This window comes from Mixophyes fleayi, chromosome 12 (assembly GCF_038048845.1).
Source record: "Mixophyes fleayi isolate aMixFle1 chromosome 12, aMixFle1.hap1, whole genome shotgun sequence".
Lineage (NCBI taxonomy): Eukaryota > Metazoa > Chordata > Amphibia > Anura > Limnodynastidae > Mixophyes > Mixophyes fleayi.
Window position 1 is genome coordinate 49,905,522 of NC_134413.1, and position 27,043 is coordinate 49,932,564.

At 43.9% G+C, this 27,043-nt stretch overlaps 1 protein-coding gene across 1 annotated transcript in view; it reads left to right on the forward strand.

Moving 5' to 3' along the window:
* The window catches only part of BUB1B (BUB1 mitotic checkpoint serine/threonine kinase B), a 130,924-nt gene that overhangs the window by 27,078 nt on the left and 76,803 nt on the right, over positions 1 to 27,043 (forward strand). Inside the window, exons 3-10 of the mRNA XM_075191908.1 lie at positions 1,825 to 1,884; positions 3,443 to 3,587; positions 4,144 to 4,340; positions 14,229 to 14,398; positions 14,664 to 14,848; positions 15,677 to 15,771; positions 16,249 to 16,466; positions 24,078 to 24,190. Of these exons, the coding sequence (XP_075048009.1) occupies positions 1,825 to 1,884; positions 3,443 to 3,587; positions 4,144 to 4,340; positions 14,229 to 14,398; positions 14,664 to 14,848; positions 15,677 to 15,771; positions 16,249 to 16,466; positions 24,078 to 24,190 (1,183 nt within the window). The remainder of the gene's footprint in view (positions 1 to 1,824; positions 1,885 to 3,442; positions 3,588 to 4,143; positions 4,341 to 14,228; positions 14,399 to 14,663; positions 14,849 to 15,676; positions 15,772 to 16,248; positions 16,467 to 24,077; positions 24,191 to 27,043) is intronic.

The following is a 27,043-nucleotide window of genomic DNA, read 5'->3' on the forward strand; positions in this document are numbered from 1 at the left end:
TGGCAGAAGGCCCGGCTGGGGGTTGGTGCTGTGTGGCCTTTTGTCCAGAGTGTTAGAACCTGTCTGAACATTGTACACAGCACAAGATGCAGGAAATCACAGCAAGTTTTAGGATATCATATAACTAAATATTGCATGTAAATCCAGGTTTTGGTAAACAAATTGCATCCCGATTCTAAAAATAGCTCAGACCTCAAGGGGGCTGGCTTATCCTTTTGAGGCTGTGTCCAAATATGTATAAAAAGCACTGACTTGTAACATGACGAACAATTTAATACATCTAACCTGCTGCCCGGTACCTTCAACCAGGGTGAGCAAATAAACATCAGTTGCTTCAAAGACCTGAAGAGAGAGGGGTGGCGGATGCACAAGACAGTAATGGGATTGTACGGGCTGCGATGTGGACGGGGGAAACCAATCCCTTAAGTTAATTGTACAAGGAATGGTCTACAGTGCGCTCTAGTACAAAAGGGTAAATAGGTGATAGTGAAATATGTGATAACTGTAGTACACAATTCTTGTGTATGTCCACAGTGGATACTGCGTGATAACCGGAAGTTGTGGAAATGAATGAAAATGTAACAATAGCAAAAACAAAAGAATATTAATTAATAAACAAATATAACATCAATAAGGATGAATAGTAGATGAATGATGCAGGTATACAGTAATTGGAGAGTGATGGCAAAAAAGTCCCTGGTAGCTGCGACGGGTTGTCACTGTTGGTTGTAACAGCTGCTATTTGCCGGGGGTGGCTGTGTAACGGCAGGTGTTTCTGTTATCCTGTGTTGGTGTGTGGATAGGTGGTGCAATTACCTTTTGAGAGGCGAGTGTGCTCGGTAGCTGATTCTGTGATGCAGACTGCTGATGCCTAGTCTTGTGGTTTCCTGCTGTGTGCCTGTGGCTATTCGAGGCAGGTTGTGGTGCGGATGGTAAGCGGTTCCTGGAGCGGTAGCAGGTTAGATGTAGACGCTGCGTGCGGTCAGCGATGTGTGCTGGATTCTGTGGTGGGTGAGTGCTGCAGTATCCGTGACTTCCTCTGTGCCTGGTGTTTGCGTACAACTCAGGACCGCGCATGCGCGGAGCTTTGTACTCTGGGTAAGGAAACAAAACTACACAGTGAAGTACTTCTATACAATTTAATGAAGTAGAAAAGGTTGCACTTACATAGAAACACTTGGTAACAAGCACGTAATAATGGATGTACAGGTGGTGGGAGTGATTAGCTCCGACGTGTTTCGTCCTCAAGGACCTGCTTGGAAACTTCTCTATCCCTGTAACCTACAGATTAGACCCAAAATCTAATTTGTTTCTGAGGTTTGGACCCAGCATCCAGTGCCAACGCTCTGCCTGCTACCCAGCAGCTCTGGCCAGTCTGATAGGCCAGGGAGGATCCATCCACAGCAACCCTGATCCATAGGAAGAGGTCAGGAGTGCCAGCCCAAGTACACCAGTAACTGGGTACACTCGCAGCGTCAGTTACCTAGAAGAAACTCTGTTTTGGCTGCCGGTAAAGGAGTTCAGCGGTGACAGCATTTGTAAACCCCTCCTACTGCAGTGAGAGGGTGAATTTGTGATGCCGAAAGGGAACGGTGGCAAAGTAAGCCCAGCCGGTTCCCAGCAGCAACAGAACAGGGTAGCATAGGTGGTCCATCCTGTCACAAAGGGTCATAATTATTATATATATTTTTTTAATTGCCCACAGCACTGAAGGCTGTGGGCCTGGACTGTGCTAATTTCATACCTGTACCATGTTTAGCCATTCTAAATAATGGAAATATTACCTATAATTCATCAATGTGTTTTTTTTATTATAATTTTCAGGGCTTTTGAGTTAGAACTTCGCTTCTACAGTGGAGACGATCCCTTGGATGTTTGGGACAGGTAAGGCGTTTAGGTTTACAAATCTACTGTCTTGCAGAGACTACTGGACTTTTTAATCCCAGTTGAGAGATAAATTAAACTACTTGTTACTAATAGTATTTTGATTGTTTTTAAAGTAATATGTCACTTTACTTCTTGATGTTATCTGAGCAGTAGGAAGTTTGTCTATAATAAGGAAAAGTAGGGAAAAAAAAGGAGAGGCTAGAAAAACCCTCAGTGTGACTGAAGACAAAGTAGTCAAGTGGTTTGTAGGGATGAGATGGTTTGGGGCAAGCCTCCCAAAACACCTGAAAGTTTTTGGACTTCCTTAAACTTAGCATGGGATATACGTTCCACATTTCCCATTTTGCCTTTTTACTTTTGAAGATTCTTAAACTGTTTACTTCTTTAGTTATTGGCTGCTTGGACACTTGGGAGATAAGAGATTGTCTTTCAAGCATGGATTCATTTCTGAAATACCCTTTGTTTAAAAGATGATCTTATGAGTCCCTTCCAAGAGTGATGTTTAGTATTCGAAAACCATAAAAAACAAACAAATATTTCTCTATTTGCCGTCCACGGGATACAGGGTTTTTGTGGCTAAATCCCATCTGACATATTAAGTATGTGAATCTTTCGACATGGAGCAGATCATTTCTCTGTCCAATCTCTGAAGCAGGTGTGTTTGGAAATATAGATTGTAAGTTTCACCTGGACTGGTGTGAGTGATAAAATATTCTCTATAAAACACTTTTTAATAGGTGCTATATGAAGAATATTTTTGCTCATTGTTAATAAATAAGATCCTATTGGAATGCCTTGAAAAACTATGACATACTGTTTCTAGAATATGGTTGGTGTATTTCTTTCCAAACAGAGTATATAAGAGTGTTATTTCCTATGTTGTATAGCACTGTTTATAAATACTTTTTCTTTTGAAATGTTCTATGTGAAAGTGGTTGTACTTGTCTACTGGGAGACTATTGAATTCTTGGGAGTTCTCCCAGGCTCCTAAGAGAGTAGTGCCTAGATGACACGTTTCGTTGACATTGGGAGACGTCATTGCGTCGTCATGCTTCACTTGACCCCATGGAGCTCTCTGAGGAGTCTCTCTAAAAGAAGCCATCAAAAATTGGCAAGTATTCTTAGACACTTGCTATCTAGACATCTGGTAACACTGAAGATGAACTAGACAAAAACGGCTTGTCTTTCCAAAACAGAACATACAGCTTCAGAGCAGGTAGTCTAAGGATTGGTGGTCCCAAAAGTGACCCCTAATCATGTTTAAAAAAAAAAAAAAAAATGCTTTGTATTGATTAGTTTTTCAGGCATACCTAGTGGGCCGATAACCATAATCAGTATCAGTTTGTGTAAATTTACTAACCACAATAATAAGTTACCATAGATCCTGTTTTGTAGTTCAGCTGAATGACCAGATCTGTTAAACATGGAAGTATAGTGCACACAGTGCTGGAGTGAAGGAAGAATGGAAATGCATATATTTAAGCAAAATATAGGTTTTATGGGGTGTAAAATAGATTTTATTTTTTTTTTATTTTTATTTTTTTTAATGCATCAGGTATATAAAATGGGCAGAACAAGCATTCCCTCAGGGTGGTAAAGAGAGCAATCTGTCTCCACTGCTGGAGAGGGCTGTCAAGATATTTCACCAAGAACAGCAATATTATGGAGATTTGCGTTATCTCAACATGTGCCTCAAATTTGTGAGTATGGAATACATGACTGCCATATTTTATACAGGAAAAACTAATTCATTTTCTGCAGCTGTAACAAGATACATACTGAGTTTCAAAGGTTTCCTTGTGAAGTGTTATTTGATTAAGGTATTAAGGACAAGTTATGGTCTTCTGGCCAAAAACAATTTTTAAGTTTGTGTGTGGTTTCCATACCTCCCAAAATAGGAACAAAATAAACCCCATCCCTGATCATGACAAACCCTGAAACTGTACCTGCTTTTGTTTAAGCACAGCCCCTTTCCAGGCCTGCAAATCTGTATTTTCTTGTCAAAATAGGTTCAAAAAACCTCTAAATTTTACAGAAATTGTATATTCTGAATATAGCCTTATTTCTCTGTATTGCTATTTTTATGCATATGAGGTACACGGCAGCAGGTACAATTAAATATTAATTGGTTAGTGACCAAATTGAGCATAGTCCACCTTGAAGTATTTGGTTGTTATTTATAGAAATATTTTTATTAAAGAGAATGCTGCAGCAGCAATTAATGAAATTGCTAATAAAACATTATTTATTTGCTAGGCAAATTTCTGCACTGAGCCCGTAGATTTATACAGCTACTTGCAGATCCAAGGGATTGGTATCCTACATGCCCAACTCTACATCACATGGGCAGAAGAGTATGAAGCGGGGGGCAATTACAAGAAAGCAGATTCAATTTTTCTGGAAGGCATCCATTGCAAAGCTGAACCTCTGGAGAAACTGGAGGCCCATCACAAGTAAGAGATCTAAAAACAGCTTTTCAGTCTCTTGGAGGAGCAGGTTCATATTTCTGATCTTGAGGTTCTAAACTATTATACCCTATAAATATATATATAACAGGTATAAATATTAAAACTTTTTTTTTTCTTCCCTTAAAACAGTGGTGCTCTACTCCAACAGGCCATGCTTTCAGTATTTGTCTGTAGAAACAGGTGGGATAATTTCTGACCCAGCAAAATATATTAATTCATTTGTGCATGATTAAAAAAAAATAAAAAAATCCTGAAAACATGACCTGTTGGTAATTGAGTTGAGCACCTTGGACTTAAAGAGAATGAAAGGGAAATATTTGGTTAGCTGCTATTCTTGAAAATGTAGTGACTTGGCTATCCTCTCCAAAAACCTTTTCTCTATAAATTTGCCTATATTAATCGGTGGCAATGCAGTACAACGGACACAGTAACCAGACAGGGCTATAGAAAGCATTTTTTCATAACCATTTTAATCACTGTGTCCTTTTTAGGGGTCTGTGTCATGTCAACTATGGAGGATAAATTGGTGCATTCGTACTGTTTCTCTTGCACATACAGTTGGGAGACACTGCTCACCTTGGGCATAGAGGGGTGCGTTTTGTTTGTTTGTTTTAATAGTGCCTAATGAGTAAGGCACATTTTTGTCTAATCTTAACTTTTATTTAAAACAGGTTTATTTCTTGCCTCATCATTGCGGCATTCATACTGTGAATGCTGCGACTGGAGACCGCTGACACAATACACCCCCCCCTCCCCGAGGTATTGTGGGCTCCTGGTAAGAGTTGCCTGACACTATAACCGTGTCCAGGGCAGCGTGAATTAGTGCCACTCCAGGAGCCGCAGCTGCAGCACCAGTCTCCCCTTGAGCAGCGCAAACTGTGCTGCTGGCGATCTAAGCCCTCACCTGTTCCAGTGACAATGCTGAGGGCATAGACAGTGACTGGACATGCAAGTAGTAGAGGCCAGTTTACTGGTAGGGAACTGTTATTGCTGCTCCCACTAGTTTTTCTGTATACAAGCACCATTTTGTGAAGCTGACTAAGGGGAAGGAGGTGCTTCATTGTAGGTGTATCCCTCACTGTTTCCCTGGCTTTATTAACAGTTTTTCTAACTGACCTTTCAGCTCTATGGGGCATATTCCGAACCGATCCGCGGTAACGCGCGTTACCGTGGAAAATGCGCACTACTGCCGGTAATACGGTATCGCAATAACGCAGATTTTCGTACGCAGCCCTGCGGGCTGCGAACGAAAATCCACGTTATTGCGGTACCGCGGATTAGGTTCGCGCCCGTTCCGGCGCGAATCGGGATCGGAATTGAATATGCCCCTAAGTCTTTAACAGAGAAAAAAAAAATACGCCTGCACAGATTACTCTGTGGAGGAACCATTTAGATATATTTATGTATATCTAGTTTATATGCATACACATTTGTTAGACAGTGCTTTCTGGATAGTGTTACGGTCTCTGTTACATACTTAATTCGTCTGTACTACTCCTGTCATAAGTGAAGTACAGTGCGTTCCTGCATAGGTCTATTAGTGGTATTACCTCACAGAGCATACATTGATTGTGTTTACTGTAGATCACTCTGTGTTGGACTGTTTTCTGCAGTGTGTGTGTGTGTTCTGCTGTTTTATTTCTGTATCTACTCATCATGTCAGAAAGAGGGACAAGTTTAGTAACGTATTTCACCTGTTCTAGGCGCCAATCCAAAATTCCCAGTGACCGGTCAGACCCGGATGGTCTCTGCACTGCCCGTGAGTCTGATCACACTGCTGATGTAGTGCTACCGGCCTGGGCTAGAGAACTGGCACGGTCTATTGCGGATCTCAAAACAAACGCTGCATGACCTGAAATGGTAGGTGCTGATGTTTTTCCTACCCGTTCTCAGGGAACACAGTCCACAGATGCCCTTCCTTCGGGACAGGCATCACTGTGATGTTTAGATACCTCAGGGGATTCCCGAGGACCTGCCTGGGTGCACAATCTAGAAAGATCTGTGCACGGTTTGGTCAAGGTATATTCCTCTCTTGAGAAAATATTGCAGCCATCTGCTGGTAGACAGCGTAAACGTCTGGCCCAGTCCCAGATTTAGGACGTGGTGGATTCTGATACAGATCGTCCTTTCAGGAGGACAGTGACATTCTGGAAGAATCCGATACTGAGGATTTGTCAGCCTGGAAGAAGGATCCCTCCAGTAGGCAGGGAGTGAAATATCTGATTGTGGCGGTTAGACAGGCCCTTAATATCACTGACATTGAACAGGCCGCACCACAGGGTTCCCTGTTTAAATGGGTAAAGAAAAGAGCATTCCTTTTCAATCCTCTACTCAATTGTGAGATTTCTGGCAAGAGTCCAGGCTCAAACCAGATAGCCAGTTTCAGATACCAATAAGGTATCGCCTGTATTGCTCCTTTCCAGAACAGGAGGTTGCGTCATGTGTGGATGCTCCCATTGTGCATTTGGCTAAGGCAACCATTATTTATCTTCCTAATGCTGCAACTTTGAAAGTCAGCGCACACAGGAGATGGTGAGGCGTTGTTGAAATCCATTTATTTAGCGTCTGATGCTTCCCTCCTCCCTATTATGATGGTGGCATAGGTGGTTAAAGCTGGGGAAAAATGGGCTCTCACACTGTGCGATTGGCTCCAATCCAGTATGGCCAGGTCCAAATTATCCCCACTAGCAGCTCACATTAAGGATGCTGCTGATTTCCTGGGGGATGTGCATTTGGATGCAGGTCATGGTTTATTCAGGATTTCCTCATTAGTGGTGGTGACCAGATACACCCTCTGGCTCTGATCTGGAAACCCTGCCTTATGATGGTTCTGGCTTTATTAGCCTGGCCTTGGAAAAGTTCATCTCCCAGGCCACGGGAGGTAAGAGTTAACTTCTGCCGGTGGCCATTCCCAAAACAAAGGGCACAAGTTTTCGCTGCTTTCGTTTTGTTGGGAAAACAAGGGGTGCTTCATCGAGGGGGATCAGTCTACTGCCCCATCTCAGAGAGGTAGACTGGCACCAGGATGTTGTCCCGTCCAAGCCTAACTGACAAGCAATCAGTAAGACTACCTACACCCCCACTGGGAACTTCAGTGGTGGGGGCTCGACTGCTTATCTTTCGAGATCAGTGTTTCAGTTCTACCACAGACAACCGGGTAAGGGGTGGACAGAGGGTACATGATGGACCTTTTAGGAACACTTCCACAGCGTTTTATGTGAACTCCCTTTCAAAGAAATGAGACCAGGGGAGTGGCACTTCTGCGGGGGGGGGGGGGGGATTCAGTCCTTGGTAGCAGTAGTCATTGTATTGGGGGTTGGGTTAAAAAAATCCCTCAACACACACTTGAGGGTACCCAGTTTTCGGATGGTAGCCATCTGGTCGGTTGTCATTTCAATGGGAAAGAACGACTTTCTAGCATTGGGTATCAAAGATGCTTATCTTTATATTCCCATATGGGCCGGTCACCACGGCCTCCTCCGGATTGCGGTGAATCGGTGCCACTTCCAATTCAGAGTGCTATCGTTCAGGCTGACCATGGCACCAAGTGTATTCAAGAAGTTGATGGCAGTCATTATGGCAAGGTTATGTCAACAAGTGGTGACTGGCTGAATCTGCTATGATCATAAGATCGTCCAGATATGGCAAGACACTCTCCTTCGGGATCATCTGTACCTCACGGCAAAGATGTTTCACACCCATGGCTGGGTATTCGGTGTCGAGAAGTCCGATCTGGTTCCTATTCAGCGCATGGTCTTAAGCCTTTTGTTCGACACGAGATGCCAGAGTGTCTTTCTACCTCCTGCTAAGATACAGAAGATCAAACTCCAAGTAAAGGTCTTGCTGCCCCTGAAGCACGTATCCATTCTGCAGTGTATAAAGTTCATGGGATGTGTGATGCCCTTTTTCAAGGGAGTACAGTTTGCTCGGTTTCAGTCACGACCCTTCCAATGGGAAATCCTTGCTAAATGGAAGAATTCAGAGCCTCACCTGGAGTTTTTTTATTTATTGTTTTTCTCTCATCATTGACTTGTCAGTCCATGATGTGGTGGTCAGAGGCATGGAATCTCAACCTGGGATGTCCATTTTCAGTTTGGAGATGGACAATTGTGACCACAGATGCCAGCCTAGTAGGCTGGAGGGCAGTGACTTTGGTTCTGAGACTGCAGGGTCTCTGATGGGCAATCTTGCCTTCTCCCGAGTCCAATGTTCTTGAGTTGAGGGCAATGTACAGTGCTGCGGAACAGACCTATTCAGAGCCAATTGGTCATCTCCACGTCTGTGTTCCCACTCAAGTGATTGATGTACGCCAGAGTTCCCTGGCCATGAGAGAAGTTGCCAAGATCATAACTTGGGCGGCACAGCAGGTTCCTGCCATGGCAGCGTTCTTCATACCAGGGGTGGACAAATGTGAAGCCAAGGCTGCATGCCATACACCCGGGCGACTGGTCCCCTACACCCGGAAGTGTTCACCCAGATTTCAACATGATGGCCTCTCAGCTGAACCAAAAGGTGGAATGCCAGAACGAGAAACCCTCAGGTGTTTTTGGTGGACACCATGACTCTGCCCTGGAGGTTCAGTCTAGTGTATCTATTTTCTCTAATTCCAATTTTGCTTCTGATTTTGAATGATCAGATCTGAAAGACATGCAGTAATTATTTTGGCACCAGTCTGGCTGAGAAGATCTTGGTACGCTGATCTTCTCGACCATAAGCATTTCTCCTCCCTCCCTGAGAGGAAAAGGACAAGATCTTCTCAGCCAGGGTCCGTTTTGTCATCAGGACCTAGCATGGCTACCTTTCACGGCTTGGCGGTTGCATCTTCGATTCTTAGGCAGAGGAGTCTGTCTGAAAGGGTCATCCAGGCAATCATCAAAGCTCGGAAAACCACATCTTCTAGGAATTACCATTGTATATGGAAAGCGGTTATCTGTTGGTCAAACAAGTAACGACTGCTCCCTCCCAGTTGGCTAGGGTGCTAGAATTCCTGCAGAAAGGTTTGGACAAAGTTTCAGGTTTCAGCTTTGAACATCTGGCATGGAGGCCAGCCTCCTTTGGAAATGGGCAGACATTTCCTCAGGGGGTTCTTTTAATGTTCAACCACCTTTTTTGTTCCTCTGGTGGCTCCATGGGACCTCAACTTGATGTTAACACTTTACAGAATTTGCCAGTCGAACCACTGGAGTCCGTATCTTGAAACTTCTTACATGAAAGGTTTAGTTCTTGGCTATTTTCTCAGCCAGGCGTGTGACTGAGTTGGCATCTCTGGTGTGTGTGTGTGTTTTTTTTTTTTTTGTTTTTTTTTTCTCTATATTCACTACTATCCTTCATTTTAATTAACGGTAATATCCCTGTATACACTTTTTCACTTAAAAAAAATTGTCTAACCCTTTCTTAAACGTATCTATTGAATCTGCCATCACAGCCTTCCCTGGCAGTGAATTTCATATCTTGACTGCCCTTGCTGTAAAGAACCTCTTCCTTTGCTGGTTGTGAAACGTCTTCTCCTGTAATCTTAGGGGGTGATCATGTGTATGGTGTATAGTCCTTGGGGTAAAAAGTTCCCATGAAAGTTCTCTGTATTGAACCTTAATATATTTGTACATAGTAATCATATCTCCCCTTAGACGCCTCCTTTTCTAAAGTAAACCTGCCTAAACTGGCTAACCTTTCCTCATAACTTAGTGCCTCCATACCCTTTATCAATTTTGTTGCTCTTTTTCTGAACCCTTTCATAAAAAAAGATATTTGGAGCTAGTGGTGCCCAGAACTGTACTCCATATTCAAGATGAGGTCTTACCAACAAATTATACAGAGGCAAAATTACAATGTAATGTCTTTGATTTATGCCCCTTTATATGCATGCCAATACTTTATTTGCCCTTGAAGCTGCTGCTTGACATTGAGCTCTATTGTTAAGCCTACGGTCTACAAGCACTCCCAAATTCTTTTCCATTAAATTCCCCTAAATTACTACCATTTAATTTATAGATTGTGCTTGTTTTTGATCCCTGAATGCATAACCTTACATTTATCTGTGTTAAACCTCATATTCCATTTAGCCGCCCAATCCTCCAGTTTATTTAAGTCCCTCTGTAGAGAAGCTACATCTTGCTCTGATTTTATTACCTTACAGAGTTTAGTGTCATCTGCAAAAATAGAAACTTTACTCTCTAAACCATCACCAAGGTCATTAATAAATATATTAAAAAGGAGTGGTCCCAGCACGGAACCTTGAGGTACTCCACTTAAGACCTTTGACCAATTAGAAATTGTTCCATTTATCACAACTCTCTGTTCCCTATTCTCTAACCAGTTTTCGATCCAAGTACAAATGTTTCCCTTATTTTGTAAACCAACCTCTTGTGTGACCCTGTATCAAAGGCCTTTGCAAAATCTAAGTAGACCAAATCTACTGTGCTGCCCTGTTCCAATAACCTCCTCGTAGAAGCTAATTGGATTAGTTTGACATGACCTATCCCTCACAAATCCATGCTGATGCCCACTAATAATCTTATTGCGCACCAAGTAATCCGGTATACTATCCCTTTAATATACCTTCCAGTAGTTTCCCCACTGTTTGATATCTGACTTACAGGTCTATATTTTCCTGGTTGTGATCTCGTCCCCTTTTTAAACAACGGCACCACATCTGCTATTCGCCACTCCCTTGGTACTACTGAGCCTGATGAGATGTAATCTATAAAAAAAGTGGTCTAGCTATTTCTGAGTTTGGCTCCATAAGAACCCTTGGGTGTATGCCATCTGCACCTGGAGCTTTATTTATCTTAATATTCAGTTGCCTTTAGACTTTTTCCTTTGTCAGCCAAGTATTAATTAATGGTACGGTGGTACGGTTTCATTTTTATGTATTATTCCCACCATTTATTTCTGTAGTAAATATTGAAGAAAGTGTTTTTAATAACTTTTGCTTTTTTCTTAGTATCTTTTATCAATTCACCCATCTCACTTTTTAAGGGTGCTATATTATCTTTTTTTAATCCTTTTGCCATTTATATACTTAAAAACTTTTTGGGGTTTGTCTGTCTTTTGCTACTTGGCTTTTCATTTTCTAAGTTAGCCAATCTAATTTCCTTTTTGCAAGTTTTATTACATTTCTTCTACCTACAGAAGGACTCCTCAGATCCTTCAGACTTAAACAATTTAAATGCACACTTCTTCCTTTTTGTATTTGTTCCCTTACCTTTTTATTTAGCCGCATTGGTTTAGACTTAATTTGACATTTATTTCCCATAGGAATGAACTTTGTATATGTATGTTTCCAACAACATTTTAAAGACAGACCACTTTTCTTCCGTATTTTTTCCTTCAAAAACTTTATCCCAGTCTATGCACTTTATAGACTCCTTTTTGAACTTTAAAGGCAAATTTTAATATGCTAAAGTCCTAGTTGATCCCTTGCACCCTTGCTTCTGGAAACTAATTTCAAGTGAGAGCATATTATAATCACTGTTTCCCAAGTGTTCCTTTACTTGAATATTTTATATTGCGTCTACATTATTTGTTATTACTAGGTCCAGTATAGTCCATTTCCTAGTTGGTTCCTCTACTAATTGGGACATGTAATGATCTTTTAGCGTGTACAGAAACCTATTTTGCCTAGCTGTGTCGCTAAATTAAATTCTCCGATAATTAAAACTTAACCTGATTGTGTAACCTTTTCAATTTGCTGTAGAAGTTGGGCTTCCTCAATCATACAAATATCTGGCGGTTTATAGCATATTTCGATCAGCAACTTCTCTGAACTTTTTCCTCTACTGGATATTTCCACCCACAGCCCTTCTATATTATCACCAATATACTTGTAAATAACTTTCTGAAATCTTTGTTTTTAACGCTAGCTTAATATAAACACATGCTCCTCCTTCCCTTTTATTTACCCTATCCCTCTTGAGGAGTGTAGCCTTTCAACTTGACTGCCCAGTCATGTGTATCATCCCACCAGGTCTCCGTAATACCTCCTAACATACTGCTAATTCATTGCTACTAGTTAGAACTCCCCCACTTTACCTGTCGGGCTGCTTGCATTTGCAAGCATATACTTAAGTCTATTGTCTCCCTTAGGTATTTCTTTTTGCTTGAAAAGGGCCTCTCCTTATCGGCTATGCTTCCCTTTACCCACCTCTCCACCCCCTTGACTTTTGTTAAATTCCTCCTTACTACTCTCAATGTCTATCCCATAAATACTTACCTACCCCTCCTCATTCAGGTGCAATCCATCTCAACGATAAAGATAGCATCTGCCTGTGGTGGAACGCACATGCGTTCCACCAACAGGAAGTTAAAGCCTGAAGAATCAATCTCTCACCCTCCCTCCCCCGAATATATATCACTTTACTATATCACACACTATATATATATATATATATATATATATATATATATATATATATATATATATATATATATATATATATATATATATAATCTCTATATATATATCTATATCTATCTATCTATCTAACTATCACTTTTTTTTTTTTTTAACCTAAAATATATATCGGGGGCCCCCCTTAACTTACCTTTCAATCACCTAAGTCCGACCCCCTACACGGAAGAGGAGACCATGGAGGGAGCCGGATCATGACCACAAAAGCTAAGTTTGTTTTTGCACAGGATTTTTTTTTTTCATTGCCTTGGGCCCCCTTTCCCCCTAGGCCCCCCCTTTTCCCCTAGGCCCCCGTGCACCTGCCCATCGTGCCCAGTCCGAAAGACGGCCCTGGTTCAACGGGTGGGGGGATGGGGTCTTCGAGGGGCCCTGCCTGCTTCATTGTATTGGGCCCCACAATTTCTGATGGCGGCCCTGAGTACGGGTTTTGTGTACTTATGCAAACAGGACCTCTGTTTGACGCAAGATGTGCCGGAGAGGCTCACTGCTCATTCCACACATTCAGTGGGGGCATCTTGGGCTGCACTTGATGGTGCTTCCGCGGATAGCTTTGCAGAGCTGCAACCTGGTCGTCTGTTCACACCTTTACCAAATTTTATCAGTTTAATATTTTTGCTTTCTCAAATGCTACCTTTGGCCACAATGTTTTGCGTGCAGGGGTTTCCGAGCAATCCCTCCCTTATTAGCTACTTTTAGAAGGTCTCCATGGTAGCAGTGTCCCCCAGATTGGATGACTGAAAGAGGAGGATTTATGTATTTGCATCAAATCTTTCTCTGAATCCATCTGGGGGACACTGCATTCCCTCTTTTTTGCTCTTCTGCTGGATGTTTGATTGTCCTTCCTTTGGACTTTTGTAATATATTGAAGCTTGCAGATGGGAGGAGTCAGTATCAGTTTAGTTGGTTAACTAAGTGCCAATTCCATGCCCCTTTATACAATACAATGGTAGCAGTGTCCCCAGATGTATTCAGAGAGAGATTTGACATGACAAAGTACCAAAATCCTCTCTTTTTTTCCCCCCTCCATCTATGCCTTCAGTTGGCCTCAGAATGGTTGCATGAGGAGAGGGGGCGCTCACACGTATGGCAATGAGATGAAGATCTACCATGCAGCTTGTTGTACTGCTCCTTCCCCATCTCTCGGCTCGCAAATTCATCATCTGCTCTGTTTTTGAGTATATGTATTATCAAAATGGCACATATGGCACCACTCTGCTTCAAAAACTGAGAACTGGGACTCTGTGTACAAAAGTGTTTTAGGCATTGCCAGTCACTATATTAACTGTATTCCTTTTATTTTTAAGTATGCTTTAGTTATCCGTTTAAGGTGTGAATTGTGCAGTCTATACACAGCTACATCATCTATTTATATAGCATGTTATATACCCTATAATTCTATAGTTTACAATGACTGACAATAGTGCCTCTTCGTTCATAGCTCTTTTAATGCAATGCTCTTGCAGACAGTTCCAGGCTCGGGTCTCCCGTCAGGTATTACAAGGAATCGCAGAGGAAGCCAGTAATGGGGATTCTGACATCGCAGAACCACAACGCAGTTCATTGGTGGATTTAAAATCCATAGGAAAGAATAAAGCAAGAGCTCCAGTGAGCCGTGTGGGAGAGGCTATAAAACGTAGGTCCTAATGTTGTTCTAGCTTGAGTGGAAGAGTATGCTATTTGAAATGGTGCTCCTTCAATTTCTGTACATAAACCTAAGAAATAGAAAATACAGATTATTCATCATTGAATAAGGAAATATGCTTTTTATATGTTAGAAACACAAAGTGCACATTTATGGAAATCAAGATTGACAATGTTTGCATGCTATGGGCAACAAAGTAACGCCTCTTTTGTGTAACTTTTTTTATTATGATTTTACTTATTTAAAATTTTCGTAGCTGGTAGCCAAGGATTAAGTGCTCCGTTACAACAGATTCCGAGCTTCTCTCGTTTTCTTGTGCTTGATGAGAATGCAGACATTCCAGTCACAGGAAGCATGGCCACCACGCAGCCCTGGGCAACACTACCAACGACACGGGCTAAAGAAAATGAGCAGAAGGCAGGGGCCTGGAACTCCAAGCGGGTAAGAATGAAAAGTACCTGTTACAAGACTGATTAGGACTTATTTGGAGGCGTTATGTGGTTTTTGCATCAACTCCTTCTGCAGGTCGAAATCAGTTTTTCATGTACCTATTGCACGTGAAGTTGGCTTAATATTTAGTAAAGCTTTTTTTTTTTTTTTTTTTTTTTTTCCGTTAATCTTTCCAATGAAACATTTCCCTCTAGTGAGTGGTGTAAAGAGGAATGAGTTTGTGCAGGAGTTTCTCAGGAAGAAGTTTGACGGGTTTTTGTTTTTTTTGCTGAAATCAGGCTGAAGATACTTGATAGTTCATTGACAGATTACTGGCATCTGTCAGGTCCCTTCTTATCTTCCTAACACTTGCATTACTATGCAACATTGGTCCAGATCCTAGTCCAACAATGAAGTCTAGAGTGATCTCTTGTAAATACAGGACAAAGATCTAAATCTGTGGCGTAAGAAAGAGTTTAATGCTATTTCAATAAGTATGTGGAGTTTTTTTTTATAAGCTAACTACACTCCTGTCATATCTGTAGGACCATCGAGGTGTAGAAATCTTCACAGGAAGATTTCATTTGAATCAACTTTATTTTTGTTGTATGTTTTTACACACTAGGTGGGGTTAATTTAAGGTCCTTTTAATACACCTTTATGATTCCGTGCAATAGTGCATTTTATTTTCAGTACAGCCTGAGCTGTACTTTAACATAGTGTTTATTTGGAAAATCTAAAATGAAGCCCATGGCAAATTGGAATGTCTTTTGATGTCACAGTGCTTCCTATTGGTCCCTGCACTTCTCTTTTATTTTTATTTTTTTTGCTTTATCCCAGCCACCTCGAAGAAATCGGATGTCTAGCAGTGCGTCGCCTCCAAGTGTTCCCAGCTTCACCCCCTATGTGGATGAATTGGCAGAGCAGCAGACAGTGTACGAGTCCTTACAAGCATTGCTTTTTATCACACTTTTTTTTATCCTTCTGTGGGGAAAAAAAAATATTGTGCTCAAATATATGTGACGTCAGATGTCACCTCTTTTGTTAAACTTATTGCAATGCTCCTATGGCACCATATTACCATTAATGACAGTCTAAACTCTGCTGTGATCAGGCAGGGAACAGTTGCAGATAGGGGTATTATGTATAATATAATATATTGATCACCCCCATAGTAGTATATTATCTATTTGTACTTTGTCTAGCAGATGATCTGGCACTGATAGAGCTGTATACAAGCACTGTTTACATCTCACATCCCATATTATTTAGGTGATGAGTCTACAACTCTATTTGATACACTGTAACAGTATATATGATGGCAAATATTATTAAAGGGTACTATTATGATGGCAGGGTAGCTTCTGTTACCATACACTTCTAAATACACTTCTACATTGCTTATTTCGTAGAACTCCATGCAAAATCAACCCTTCAGTCACCAGTGTACTTAGTTCTCGCAAGCCTTGTAAGGAAGAGGATCCCCTACAACGTGTGCAGAGCAGTTCACAAGGGAAAGAGGAGATGGTCATGTACTGCAAAAGCAAAATCTATGCTGGAGTGGAGGAGTTCTCTTTTGAGGAACTCCGGGCAGAAATTTATATGGCAAAGATCCGCAAGATGAGAGAAGGTAAGTTGAGGCCTGACAACCTATATATACTATTTTACACTATATACACTTACATTATTTTCTCTTTCATTCGGTCTGGGGGACACTGCTTACCATGGGTTGTGGAGGGGAGCTTGGGAGTTGGCACCTAACTAGTTAAACTTTAGTACTGCTGACAGACCCCTCCCCTCTACAATCCCCCTGCCTCTTCCTGTTCAGTTTTTTTTTAGGTGCCCTGGAGTTGGGGCAGTGTTTTTAGTACTTAGAGTAAATTTTAAAGAAATTTCATTTCTTTTATTTTTTTCACAGGTGACAGCGCTGGAGTGTGTGTTCTACTATAGAGAACACACTCACAGCAGGGCAGCGCAGGCATTCCCCTGTCAGATGAGAGCCAGCGGCTCTCACTGACAGGGACTGGAGGAGAAGAAGAAGGGTGCCTGATTGAGGAGTGACAAGCGGTCTCAGGGACCGCTGCACTCCTCCAGCCTCCCCGATAACCGGCGCTGCCATTAAAGGCATAGAGCGCCGGTTATCGGATACCGAGAAAGCCGGTGGCCATTTTGGACTCGCTCACTCGGCTGAAAGGAGAGAAGTGAAGGGGGCCATACCAAGATTCCCCCCCTCATACAGAGGAGGGGGGTGTCGGGTATCTTCGCTCCGGAGACCATCTGTCTCCACTACTCTGCCACGTTTCCAAGCTGCGGGTTCTCCAGCTCCACATGAGAGAAAACTTTATTTTTTGCAGCGGCAATTTGGAGAGGGGGGAGCTAGAGCATAGTTACCCCCCCCCCCTCCTTCCAGAGAGAGAGATGGTCTTTCCCAGGCTTCTGGCGCCAAGCAAGCCCGGGAGAGTGAACAGAGCTGAGGGAGAAAGCACAGGACTGCTGTTGGACTTCTCCCCTTTTGTGGCCTATGGGCTAAGTATCACCTTTAATTAAACACTTATCTAATGTTTTAATAACTGGGCTAGTAGGATTTACATTCTAGTCTCCTACTAGCTTAAATACTTTGTGGGGTTTAACTATTACAAGTTCAACTTTTATATAAAGATCAGTTGGTTACTTGTTTTTTATCTCTGTTCTTATATACATTTCTTTCTCTCTCTCTCTCACCTCTCTCTGTTTACTCAGCTAGATTTATAATTTAGTCTGTGTGTTTGGTGTGCCTTCCTTTACAAGAATGACAGATAAGGGAAAGGGCCCCATGGCAAAATACTTCAGATGCTCAAAGTGTCATGTAAAATTACCTTGTGGCCAGAAGGACCCTTTGGCGCTCTGCTCTGCATGCGAAGCAGGGGTTCCCACTGCGCAAACCCAGCAGGTTTCAGCCCCACCGACTGAGGAACCGGCCTGGGTGACCTCCCTGACACAGTCGGTTTCCTCCTTAGCTCAGATGGTTTTTCAGTCAAATCCGTTGCTAACTACTGTAGCAACTTCGGTGGCTAATAATGCTAACCCACAGTCAGACCTCCCAGCTTCCTCAGGTTCGAGTGGATCGGGTTTGCCGGGACCTTCCTCTTTACAGCCTGACCCAGCCCCTGTTCTTACAGAACCGGCATGGTCTACAGCTTTTTTAAAGGGTGTGAACAAGCTTAACCAGTTGCTTGATTCCTCTAATACCCCGCCTGCTAAAAGAAAGAGACCTAGATCAGTAAATCCCCTTATGGTCCTATCAGACTCTGAAGAATGCTCTGAGGAAGAGGGGAAGTTTATTCGGATCCTGACCAATTACACCTATTTGAACAGGAAGACAATCCCAAAGCCAATTTGTTAATGATTTGGTTTTAGCGGTTAGACAGGCGTTGGACCTCCCAGAACCAGAGGATCTTACCCCCAGAGACAGAAGTCTCTTTAAGAAGGTTAAGAGAGAGGCCAGCCATTTTCCCCCTTCTGCTGAGCTTAGGGTTATTGCTGAAGGGGCATGGAAGCAGCCTGAAAGAAGGTTTTCTATTCCTAGGAGGTTCTCCTCCCTGTATTCATTACAGGAGGAAGAGGTGGTTCGCTGGGAGACTATTCCAAAAGTAGATATCCCTATTGCCCGCTTGGCAAAGCATACCTTACTCCCAGCTCCTGGTTCAGCGTCCCTTCCGGACGCCAATGACCGCAAGGTTGAATCCCAGCATAAATCCATTTTTGCGGGTTCTTTCAGACCTACATTTGCCTCAGCTTGGGTGGCTAGAGCCATGGAAGCATGGGCAGACCAGCTGGCAGAGGCCTTACAGGACTCCGAACTTCTTCCCCTAGCCCTGCATTTAAAGGAGGCTGCGGGGTACCTTTATGAGGCAGCCCAGAACTCAGCGGCGGTTTCCTCTTCCATTCAGGCGGCCTCTATTTCAGCAAGAAGGACGCTATGGCTGAAATCCTGGGAAGGTGATGCGGAATCAAAAAGGTCCGTTAAAACTATTCCGTTTTCTGCAGCAGGTTTGTTTGGCCCGGAATTAGATACCCTTATTTCACAGGCAACGGGGGGCAAAAGCACTTCCTTGCCAGTATATTCTTACAGGAGCCGCAACCCACGGGGCAGCTCTTTCCGTCAGCCCTTTCGGGGGACCTCCTCTCATAGGGGACAGTCCTTTAGAGGCAGACAATCTATTTCTCGAGGCTCCTCCACTAGGGGGAGATCCTCGTTTGCATCTAAGCGCCAGGCCTCCAAGACCCAGGAGAAGCCTGCGTCCTGACGACCACCCTGTACCACAGGGGGCCCCAGTGGGGGGACGTCTGTCTCTGTTTTGGGAACAGTGGGCAGCGTCTTCCCAAGATCCTTGGATCCGGGGAATTATTTCAGAAGGGTACAGGATAGACCTGTTGGGTCCGGCTCCACAGCGTTACTTTCAGACCCCGCTACCCCGGGATCCATTAAGAAGACAGGCTATACAGGATTGTGTCGCTTCTCTTCTGCTTCAAAAGGTCATCTGCAGAGTTCCAGATTGCCAGAAAGGTCGGGGTTTCTATTCCAACCTATTCCTAGTCAAGAAGCTGGACGGCTCCTTTCGTCCCATCCTAAACTTAAAGGGCCTCAATGTTCACTTAAGGGTGGACAGATTTCGGATGGAATCTCTGAGGTCAGTGATAAACGGCCTAGAGAAGGACCAGTATATGGCGTCCATAGATATAAAGGACGCATACCTCCACGTTCCCATTTGGATCCACAATCAGTCCCTTCTCAGATTCTCGGTGGGATCATTCCACTACCAGTTTCGGGCCCTCCCCTTCGGCCTCTCAACTGCGCCAAGGGTTTTCACGAAGATTATGTCAATAATGGCAGCATGTCTTCACCTGCAGGGAGTTCAGGTCGTGCCTTATTTGGACGACCTACTCATCAAGGCTTCCTCAGAGAATTGCCTACTTCATCACTTATCCCTCACCCGGGCGGTTCTCGAGGGCCACGGTTGGCTGATAAATTCAAAGAAATCCCAGATGGTTCCGTGTCAGCGCATGGTGTTCCTGGGACTCATCATGGACACCAGCAAACAAAGAGTGTTTCTCCCAGTAGAGAAGATCAGCTCTATTCAGACTGTAACTACTCAGGTTTTGTCTTCCCCAAGCCCCTCAATGCATTTATGCATGAGGCTACTCGGAAAAAAAATGGTGGCCTCCTTCGAGACCATTCCCTTCAGTCGGGCCCATTCTCGATGTTTCCAGTGGGATCTATTGTCGAAGTGGTCAGGATCACACCTACACCTGGAACTTCAGAAGATCTCCCTATCTCCGAGGGCGAGAGAATCTCTTCAGTGGTGGCTGTTTCAGGATCACCTGAAAGTGGGCAGGTCCTTCGCTCCATGGTCGTGGATCATAGCCACGACGGACGCCAGCCTGAAAGGTTGTGGGGCGGTAATCCTGCACCTCCGACTCCAAGGACGTTGGTCGGTTCAGGAATCGGCCCTATCAATAAATGTATTAGAATTGAAGGCCATTCTCTTGGCCCTCAGGGGAGCACAGTCCCTTCTTCTGGGCCACCCAGTCAGAATTCAGTCCGACAATGCCACGGCCGTGGCTTATGTCAACAGGCAGGGAGGAATCAGGAGTGCAGCTGCCATGGATATTGCAGCTCAAATATTGGTTTGGGCAGAGCTATATGTTCCGGCAATATCTGCTGTTTTCATCCCAGGAATAGAAAACTGGGAGGCGGACTATCCAAGTTGAATCCAGATGATGCCGGGGGAGTGGTCACTCCACCCGGAGGTCTTCCAGTCTCTGGTTCAGAAGTGGGGTCTTCCGGACATAGATCTCATGGCCTCCAGGCACAACAGGAAAGTTCCAAGGTTTTGCGCAAGGGCAAGAGATCCCCTAGCGTTGGCCATGGATGTCATGGGAGTTCAGGATGGGATACCTGTTTCCTCCAATTCCCATGCTTCCTCGCGTCCTCAAACAAGTAAGGCAGGGCGGTCTGCCAGTAATACTAGTAGCTCCTTCTTGGCCGCGCCGAGTGTGGTACGCAGACATATTGTCTATGGCGGAAGGACCAGGGGTCCACCTTCCGTATCGAGACGACCTTCTTCTGCAGGGTCCATTCCAGCACCAGAGTTTACCTCAGCTCAGTTTAACGGCATGGCTGTTGAAGCCAGCCTCTGGAGGTCTAGAGGTTTTTCTTCCAGTGTAGTTAACACTATGATGTTAGCTAGGAAACCTGTTTCATCTCGCATCTATCATAGGATTTGGAAGGCCTACATTAGGTGGTGCGAAAACAGGACATGCCATTCGTCCGCTTTTCGTATTCCTCGCTTGTTAGCTTTTCTTCAGGGGGGGGGCCTGGAAGCAGGTCTCAGATTAGGTTCCCTAAAGGTACAGATATCGGCACTTTCAGTATTTTTTTCATACAAAATTAGCTGATTTGCCAGATATTAGAACTTTTCTCCAGGGAGTCTTGCACATACAGCCTCCTTATGTACCTCCTACAGCTCCATGGGATCTCAACATGGTACTGGATATGCTCAAGGGGCCTCCATTTGAGCCTTTGAGCGAGGCAGATTTAAAGTGGTTGACCTGGAAGGTCCTCTTTCTTTTGGCTATCGCATCAGCTCGTAGGGTTTCTGAATTAGGAGCCTTGTCCTGTCGAGAACCTAATTTGGTTTTCCACGAGGACAGAGCGGTGTTAAGGACCCTTCCTTCTTTTGTCCCTAAAGTAGTGTCGGCTTTCCATCTTAACCAGGAAATTGTAGTTCCGGTTTTCTCATCTTCTTCTCATTCAGATAGACAATCTATGGATAAGTTAGATGTTGTTAGGGCTCTCCGCATTTATGTTAAAAGAACTTCCCAGATTAGACGTACTGACTCTGTTTGTCCTTTATGACGCTAATAAGAGAGGATGGCCAGCCTCAAAACAATCAATCGCAAGATGGATTACGTCTACCATCAGACAAGCATATATAAAGGCTAACCGTCCTGTGCCGGAGAGACTTACAGCCCATTCCACCAGATCGGTAGGGGCTTCGTGGGCAGCAAGGAATGGAGCTTCTGCAGACCAGCTTTGTAGGGCAGCCACCTGGTCCTCTGTCCACACCTTTACAAAATTTTATCAGTTTAATGTTTTTGCATCAGCTGATGCAGATTTCGCTCGTAGTGCATTACGAGCGGGATTTTCAGAGTAGCCCCACTCTTAGGGGGCTGCTTTAGAACGTCCCCATGGTAAGCAGTGTATAAATCCTCTTTTATACTAGGTTACTATGACTTGTGTCATACAACAATAAAGTAAATCAAATTAGGCTGTGTTGCAGACCAATTAACTTGCATATTAAACTGTCCAGCATATCACATAGGCCCCAAATGTTGGCATTTCTGCAAACCTGACTTCTGATATCCTACGGGGTATAGAAGTGCTGGGAGGAGCTCTGGCACTTTCAATAATACTTTACTGACAAGATCCTCCCGCTCTAGAACTCTAGTGGCTAAATCTACATCAGTTTAGATTAAGTGCCTGCAGGAGTCTGCACGTTTTCTGAGGCTGCTTATTAGACTCTCAGTTTTAGGTAGGTACTTTATGTTATTGATTTCTGGCTTGCAGCCTGTAGCGCCTGGTCTCCAGTGCTGAAAGCTGCAATGCCATGGTTATGATAAAAGTGGACTGTGAAGGAGAGATCCCTCTTGCCGGCTGCCTGCTTCCAACAATTCCTTTTCTGGGACCGGCTGGCAGTGATCAGGTCCCCTCCAGAGGTAAAGAGGAAAGTGATTTTTCTCCAATCTTTTCTTCAGAAACCAGATGGGTCCTTTAGACCATTGAACATCCATCTACAGGTGGACAAGTTCAAAATGGACTCGCTGACGTCTGTAATCAGCAGTATTGAGCAGAGGTACATCTAGGACGCGTATCTGCACACACCAATCTGGGAGGCACACCAGTGTATTCTCCTGTTCACTGTGCAGTCTCGGCATTTCCCGTTCAGGGCCTTAATTTTTCGGAATATCAATGGCCCTTCACCAAGGTAATAGTGGTCTTACTGTGGTCCAGGGGCATAACTGTAATACCATACCTGAATGACCTTCTGATAAGAGTTCCCTGGTTTCTTCAACCATGTAACGGAGATGGCCACTACACTGGAGTCGCATGGATGGATCTTGAACCCGAAAAAATTCAAACCTTGTACCGTTGCAAAGGTTTTCTTGGAGTTACTTGTCAGTACCTTTCTAAAACGGATGGTTCTGCCAGAGGATGAGTCCCTCCTGATCAGGGAGTGGGTGACTGTTGTGCATGAGAGTACCGGGCAAAATAGTCTCCTCCTTTGGGGCAGTTCAATTTGCTCCGTTTCACTTGAGGGCGTTTCAGAACGAATTCTGTCCCACTTTCAGCTGACCTCTCAATTCCTTGCACTGTCACCCAGAGTGCATAAGTCCCTGTTGTTGGTCCTCTTTAGCCACTTCCTCACCAGCGGATGTTCATTCAACATCTGGAATTAGATTCTTTATTGCTCGGTGCTTCTGCTGAAACACCTGTGCAAAGCTGCATTTGGTCGTCTGTGCACATTTAAAAAATTCTATAGATTTGACACTTTCAGAGATGTTTCTTTTGGTTGCAAGGTTCTGCACACTGTTAAGGAGTGTTCCCTCCCTTAGGGGACAGCATTGGGATGTCCCCAGTGTACCCCAGGATGTCAGAGAAAATGGCATATTTTGGTTTGGATTCTTTTGACACTGAAAGCCCCCCTTCCCCACTCCAACTTTTTTTGTTCCATTTGTTTTTATTTTTATTTTGTTTTTTTTTTTCCTGTTCATGGTTAGGGTCATGTTTCTAGCATGGAATTCACAGAGGGGGTGGAACTTGCCAATTAAGAATTATTTATTTCTTAATTGCAACATCCACATCTGTACCCCTTTGTACTTAAGTATCCCCTATGGATTAAGAGAAAAGGATTTTGCTTAAGTAGTAAGTTTCTTTGACCCTGGCTGTCAGAGTTCATTGTAAATGAAGCATCTGATGAGCTTGTGATCAGTCACCGCACATGTTGCTTGTTATGCGTATGTATCTGATGCTACCGTGCTAGAATATCATTTTCTCAGTGATGAAGCTTTTTGTGGGATGAGTTTGTGTAACCAAATCTCAAACATGGCTGTTCTGTAAAATTAACGATGACTGAAAAATTAAAGCTGATTGTATTGCAGCTAAAACAAAACAAATGTGTTTTCCGGTTTATTTTTGCAGAGGACCTCCAAGCCAGTGTTCTTCGTAGACAGGAGATGGAGAGAAAGATTGAAGAGATGGAGAAGCAACTAAAAGGATCATATGTTCCAAACCAAGAAAGAGTGACTGAAGAGGTAGCATTATCAAACCAATTCTGTGTTCTTGCTACAACACCATTTATTTTAGATATTGAATAGAAAACAATCCATACACTCCTTTTTTGCACTAGATCATCATCATTTATTTATAGAACACCACTAATTCTGCAGCGCTGTACAGAGAACTCTCATATGGCCCGTTAGAGCTTGCAATCTAAATTCCCTAACATACACACAGACTAGGGTCAGTTGGATAGCAGCCAAATAACATATTAGTATGTTTTTGGATTGGGAGGCAACCCACGCAGTCATAGGGATACCGTACAAACTCCACACAGATAAGGCCATGGTCGGAAATCGTACTCATGACCCCAGTGCTGTGAGGCAAAGTGCTAACCACTAATCCACCGTGCTTCCCACAATCACGAATGGTTTTCAGTAAACATTGAAGACCTAATATCTTTGTATAATGTTATTGTACAACCGACAAAGCATGATTTGGGAGTTGTGTATGTAGGAATAGTGGCTCATGTTAGCTTCTCTAAAGACCTATTAATAAAGGGCAAAAAAAAAGTACATTTTTCTCTCCTACCACTGGGGGACACTGCCAGACATTGGGGTATAGTAGTGGGATTGGGAGTTTAGGCACTAAAAACTCTTTGATTTTTACTCCCCTCCTCTGCTATGCCCCTCCTCTCCAGTAGATACCTCCGTTTTTTTTTAGTGCCTTAGGAGTTAGGCCAGTTTGGTATAGGCTCCTGCCTATACTTAATATAGTGATCGTTTGTCACGTTTTTATTTTATTTTTTCTCAGTGGTGTTTGCGGGGATCAATCCTTGTCCCAGAGAGGGTGAATAGTCCTGGGCTTCCTTCACCCTGATCCCTGCGCAAGGTAAGAAGTGGCTGATGCCCGGGTCTTCCTTTCACCTGTCTTGCCGGCAGATCATCCCCTAGAAACGAGCTATTAGCTGTTGATAGGCGCCATTAGGGCTTTAGGTGCCCACGGAGGTAGTCCTCTTCAGCGGGCCACGGAGATAGGTCGCGCGGGGGGAAATCCAGGATCCATCTCTCCACGCCAACGGACTAGCCGGCAAGCCCCCTCCTCCATACCCCCACCTCCCCTGGCAACGAGCAGCAGGGGTCCCCTTAGCGCTCCCTCTATTAAGAGAGCGGCACTGCATGAGGAGGGCAGAGATCACACATGCTAGCCTGGGCACTGTAACATAGCGTGTTGTGGAGCAGTTACCGACAGCCATAATATAGATGAGCTGTTTGGTAACTTAGAGAGGAGCAGACTTTTTTGATGAGGGCGGACCTGGAGGAGGACCCTCGTTTCCCGCACTTCTCAGGATCCTGCACAGCGGAGCTCCCATTTTAAGCTCATATCGAGTAGCTGCATGTCGCTTCTCTCCTCTCATTTACCTCTTCTGTGACTGGAATCGTTAAATCCTGTGTTTGTGTACAAAAACATTTTAAACATTCATGGTTGATTGTTCTGGCTAGCGGGAGAGGTTAAAAGTTACTTTGGGGCTGATTTGTACCTGGGTATATAGATCTGGCTCCAAATTGTGTGTTGCTGTATTCTGACATTAATTGTTTAGACAATAATCATTTATCTGTCTATCAGTTTATACTGTATTTAACCAGTGATGTCTAACAAGGAGTCCTCTGACAGGGGATCCTCTGGAGGTTCTGCATTGTATTTTACTTGTGCCATGTGTAAAGTAAAACTCTCAAAAGGACAGCATGACAAAGGTGCCCTTTGCGCTGCTTGTGAGACCGGATCTCAGGAGCGTCCCTTTCAGTTCAGACACTGGTAGCTATGGAAGAGCCGCCTTGGTTTAAGTCCTTTGCTGCAACCATGGAAAAGTTTACTACGGTGATGTTACAGGCTGCAGAGGTACGTCAGAATGTTACAGATTCTCCGGTATCTCTCACTGCAGGGCAGCGCTCCACACATGTAATAGTTTGGGGGGGGGGGGGGGTGACCAGATAGAAAGTGCAGGCACATCCTCAGAGTTCTCTGACTCAGAGTGATGATTGCCTACTTGCGGTCTCCCACAGAGCCAAAAGGGCCTCACTGGATGTAAACCAGGGTCGTAGCCCAGGCTCAGATATCCCATCAGATGAGGATGGGGATGTAGACTTGGATACTCAGGAGGAAGACTCACTGACTATTATGACCACCTCGGTGGGTAATATTGAAAGTCTGGTGTTCGGTATTGGGCATAGCCTTGGTTTTGCTGACCCTACACCTTCGGCTCCCTCAGGTTTCTCCATTTTTAAAAGGACAATCTCAGGTTATGTCTTTTCCACCGTCATCAGAGATGGTGCAGATTGTGACGGACGCTTGGTTAAATCCAGGAAAACAGTTCGTTATGCCGGGTAGATTTAAGAGTTTTTACCCTCTTTCAGCAGAGGATTGTATTAAATGGGAGGCGTCTCCTAAAGTGGACAGACCGATTATCAGGTTGTCCTCTTCCTCTGCCATTCCTACCCAGGAGGAGTGTGACAATGCTCTCCGGTCTGCATATGTTGCTTCCGGTAGCTTGTTTAGACCCACTATGGCAATTGCATTGGCAAATAAGGCGGTGCAGATATGGGCGGAGCAATTGATCTCGGCCATTCAGAGTAAGGCTCCGCTACCTAATCTCCTTGTTCTCGCTGAGCACATTCAGGAGACGGCGGATTATATGGGACAGGCGTCCATGGACGCAGTAGCAGTCAATGCCAGAATTGGCGGCCTTATTATGGTGTCACGACGTTCCCTATGGTTACGTTCGTGGACGACGGATGCTGAATCAGAGGTCCTTGGAAATCCTGCCTTTTGATGGAGTCACTATGTTTGGGCCGGAGCTTGAGAAAGTGATTGAGGTAGCCACATGAGGT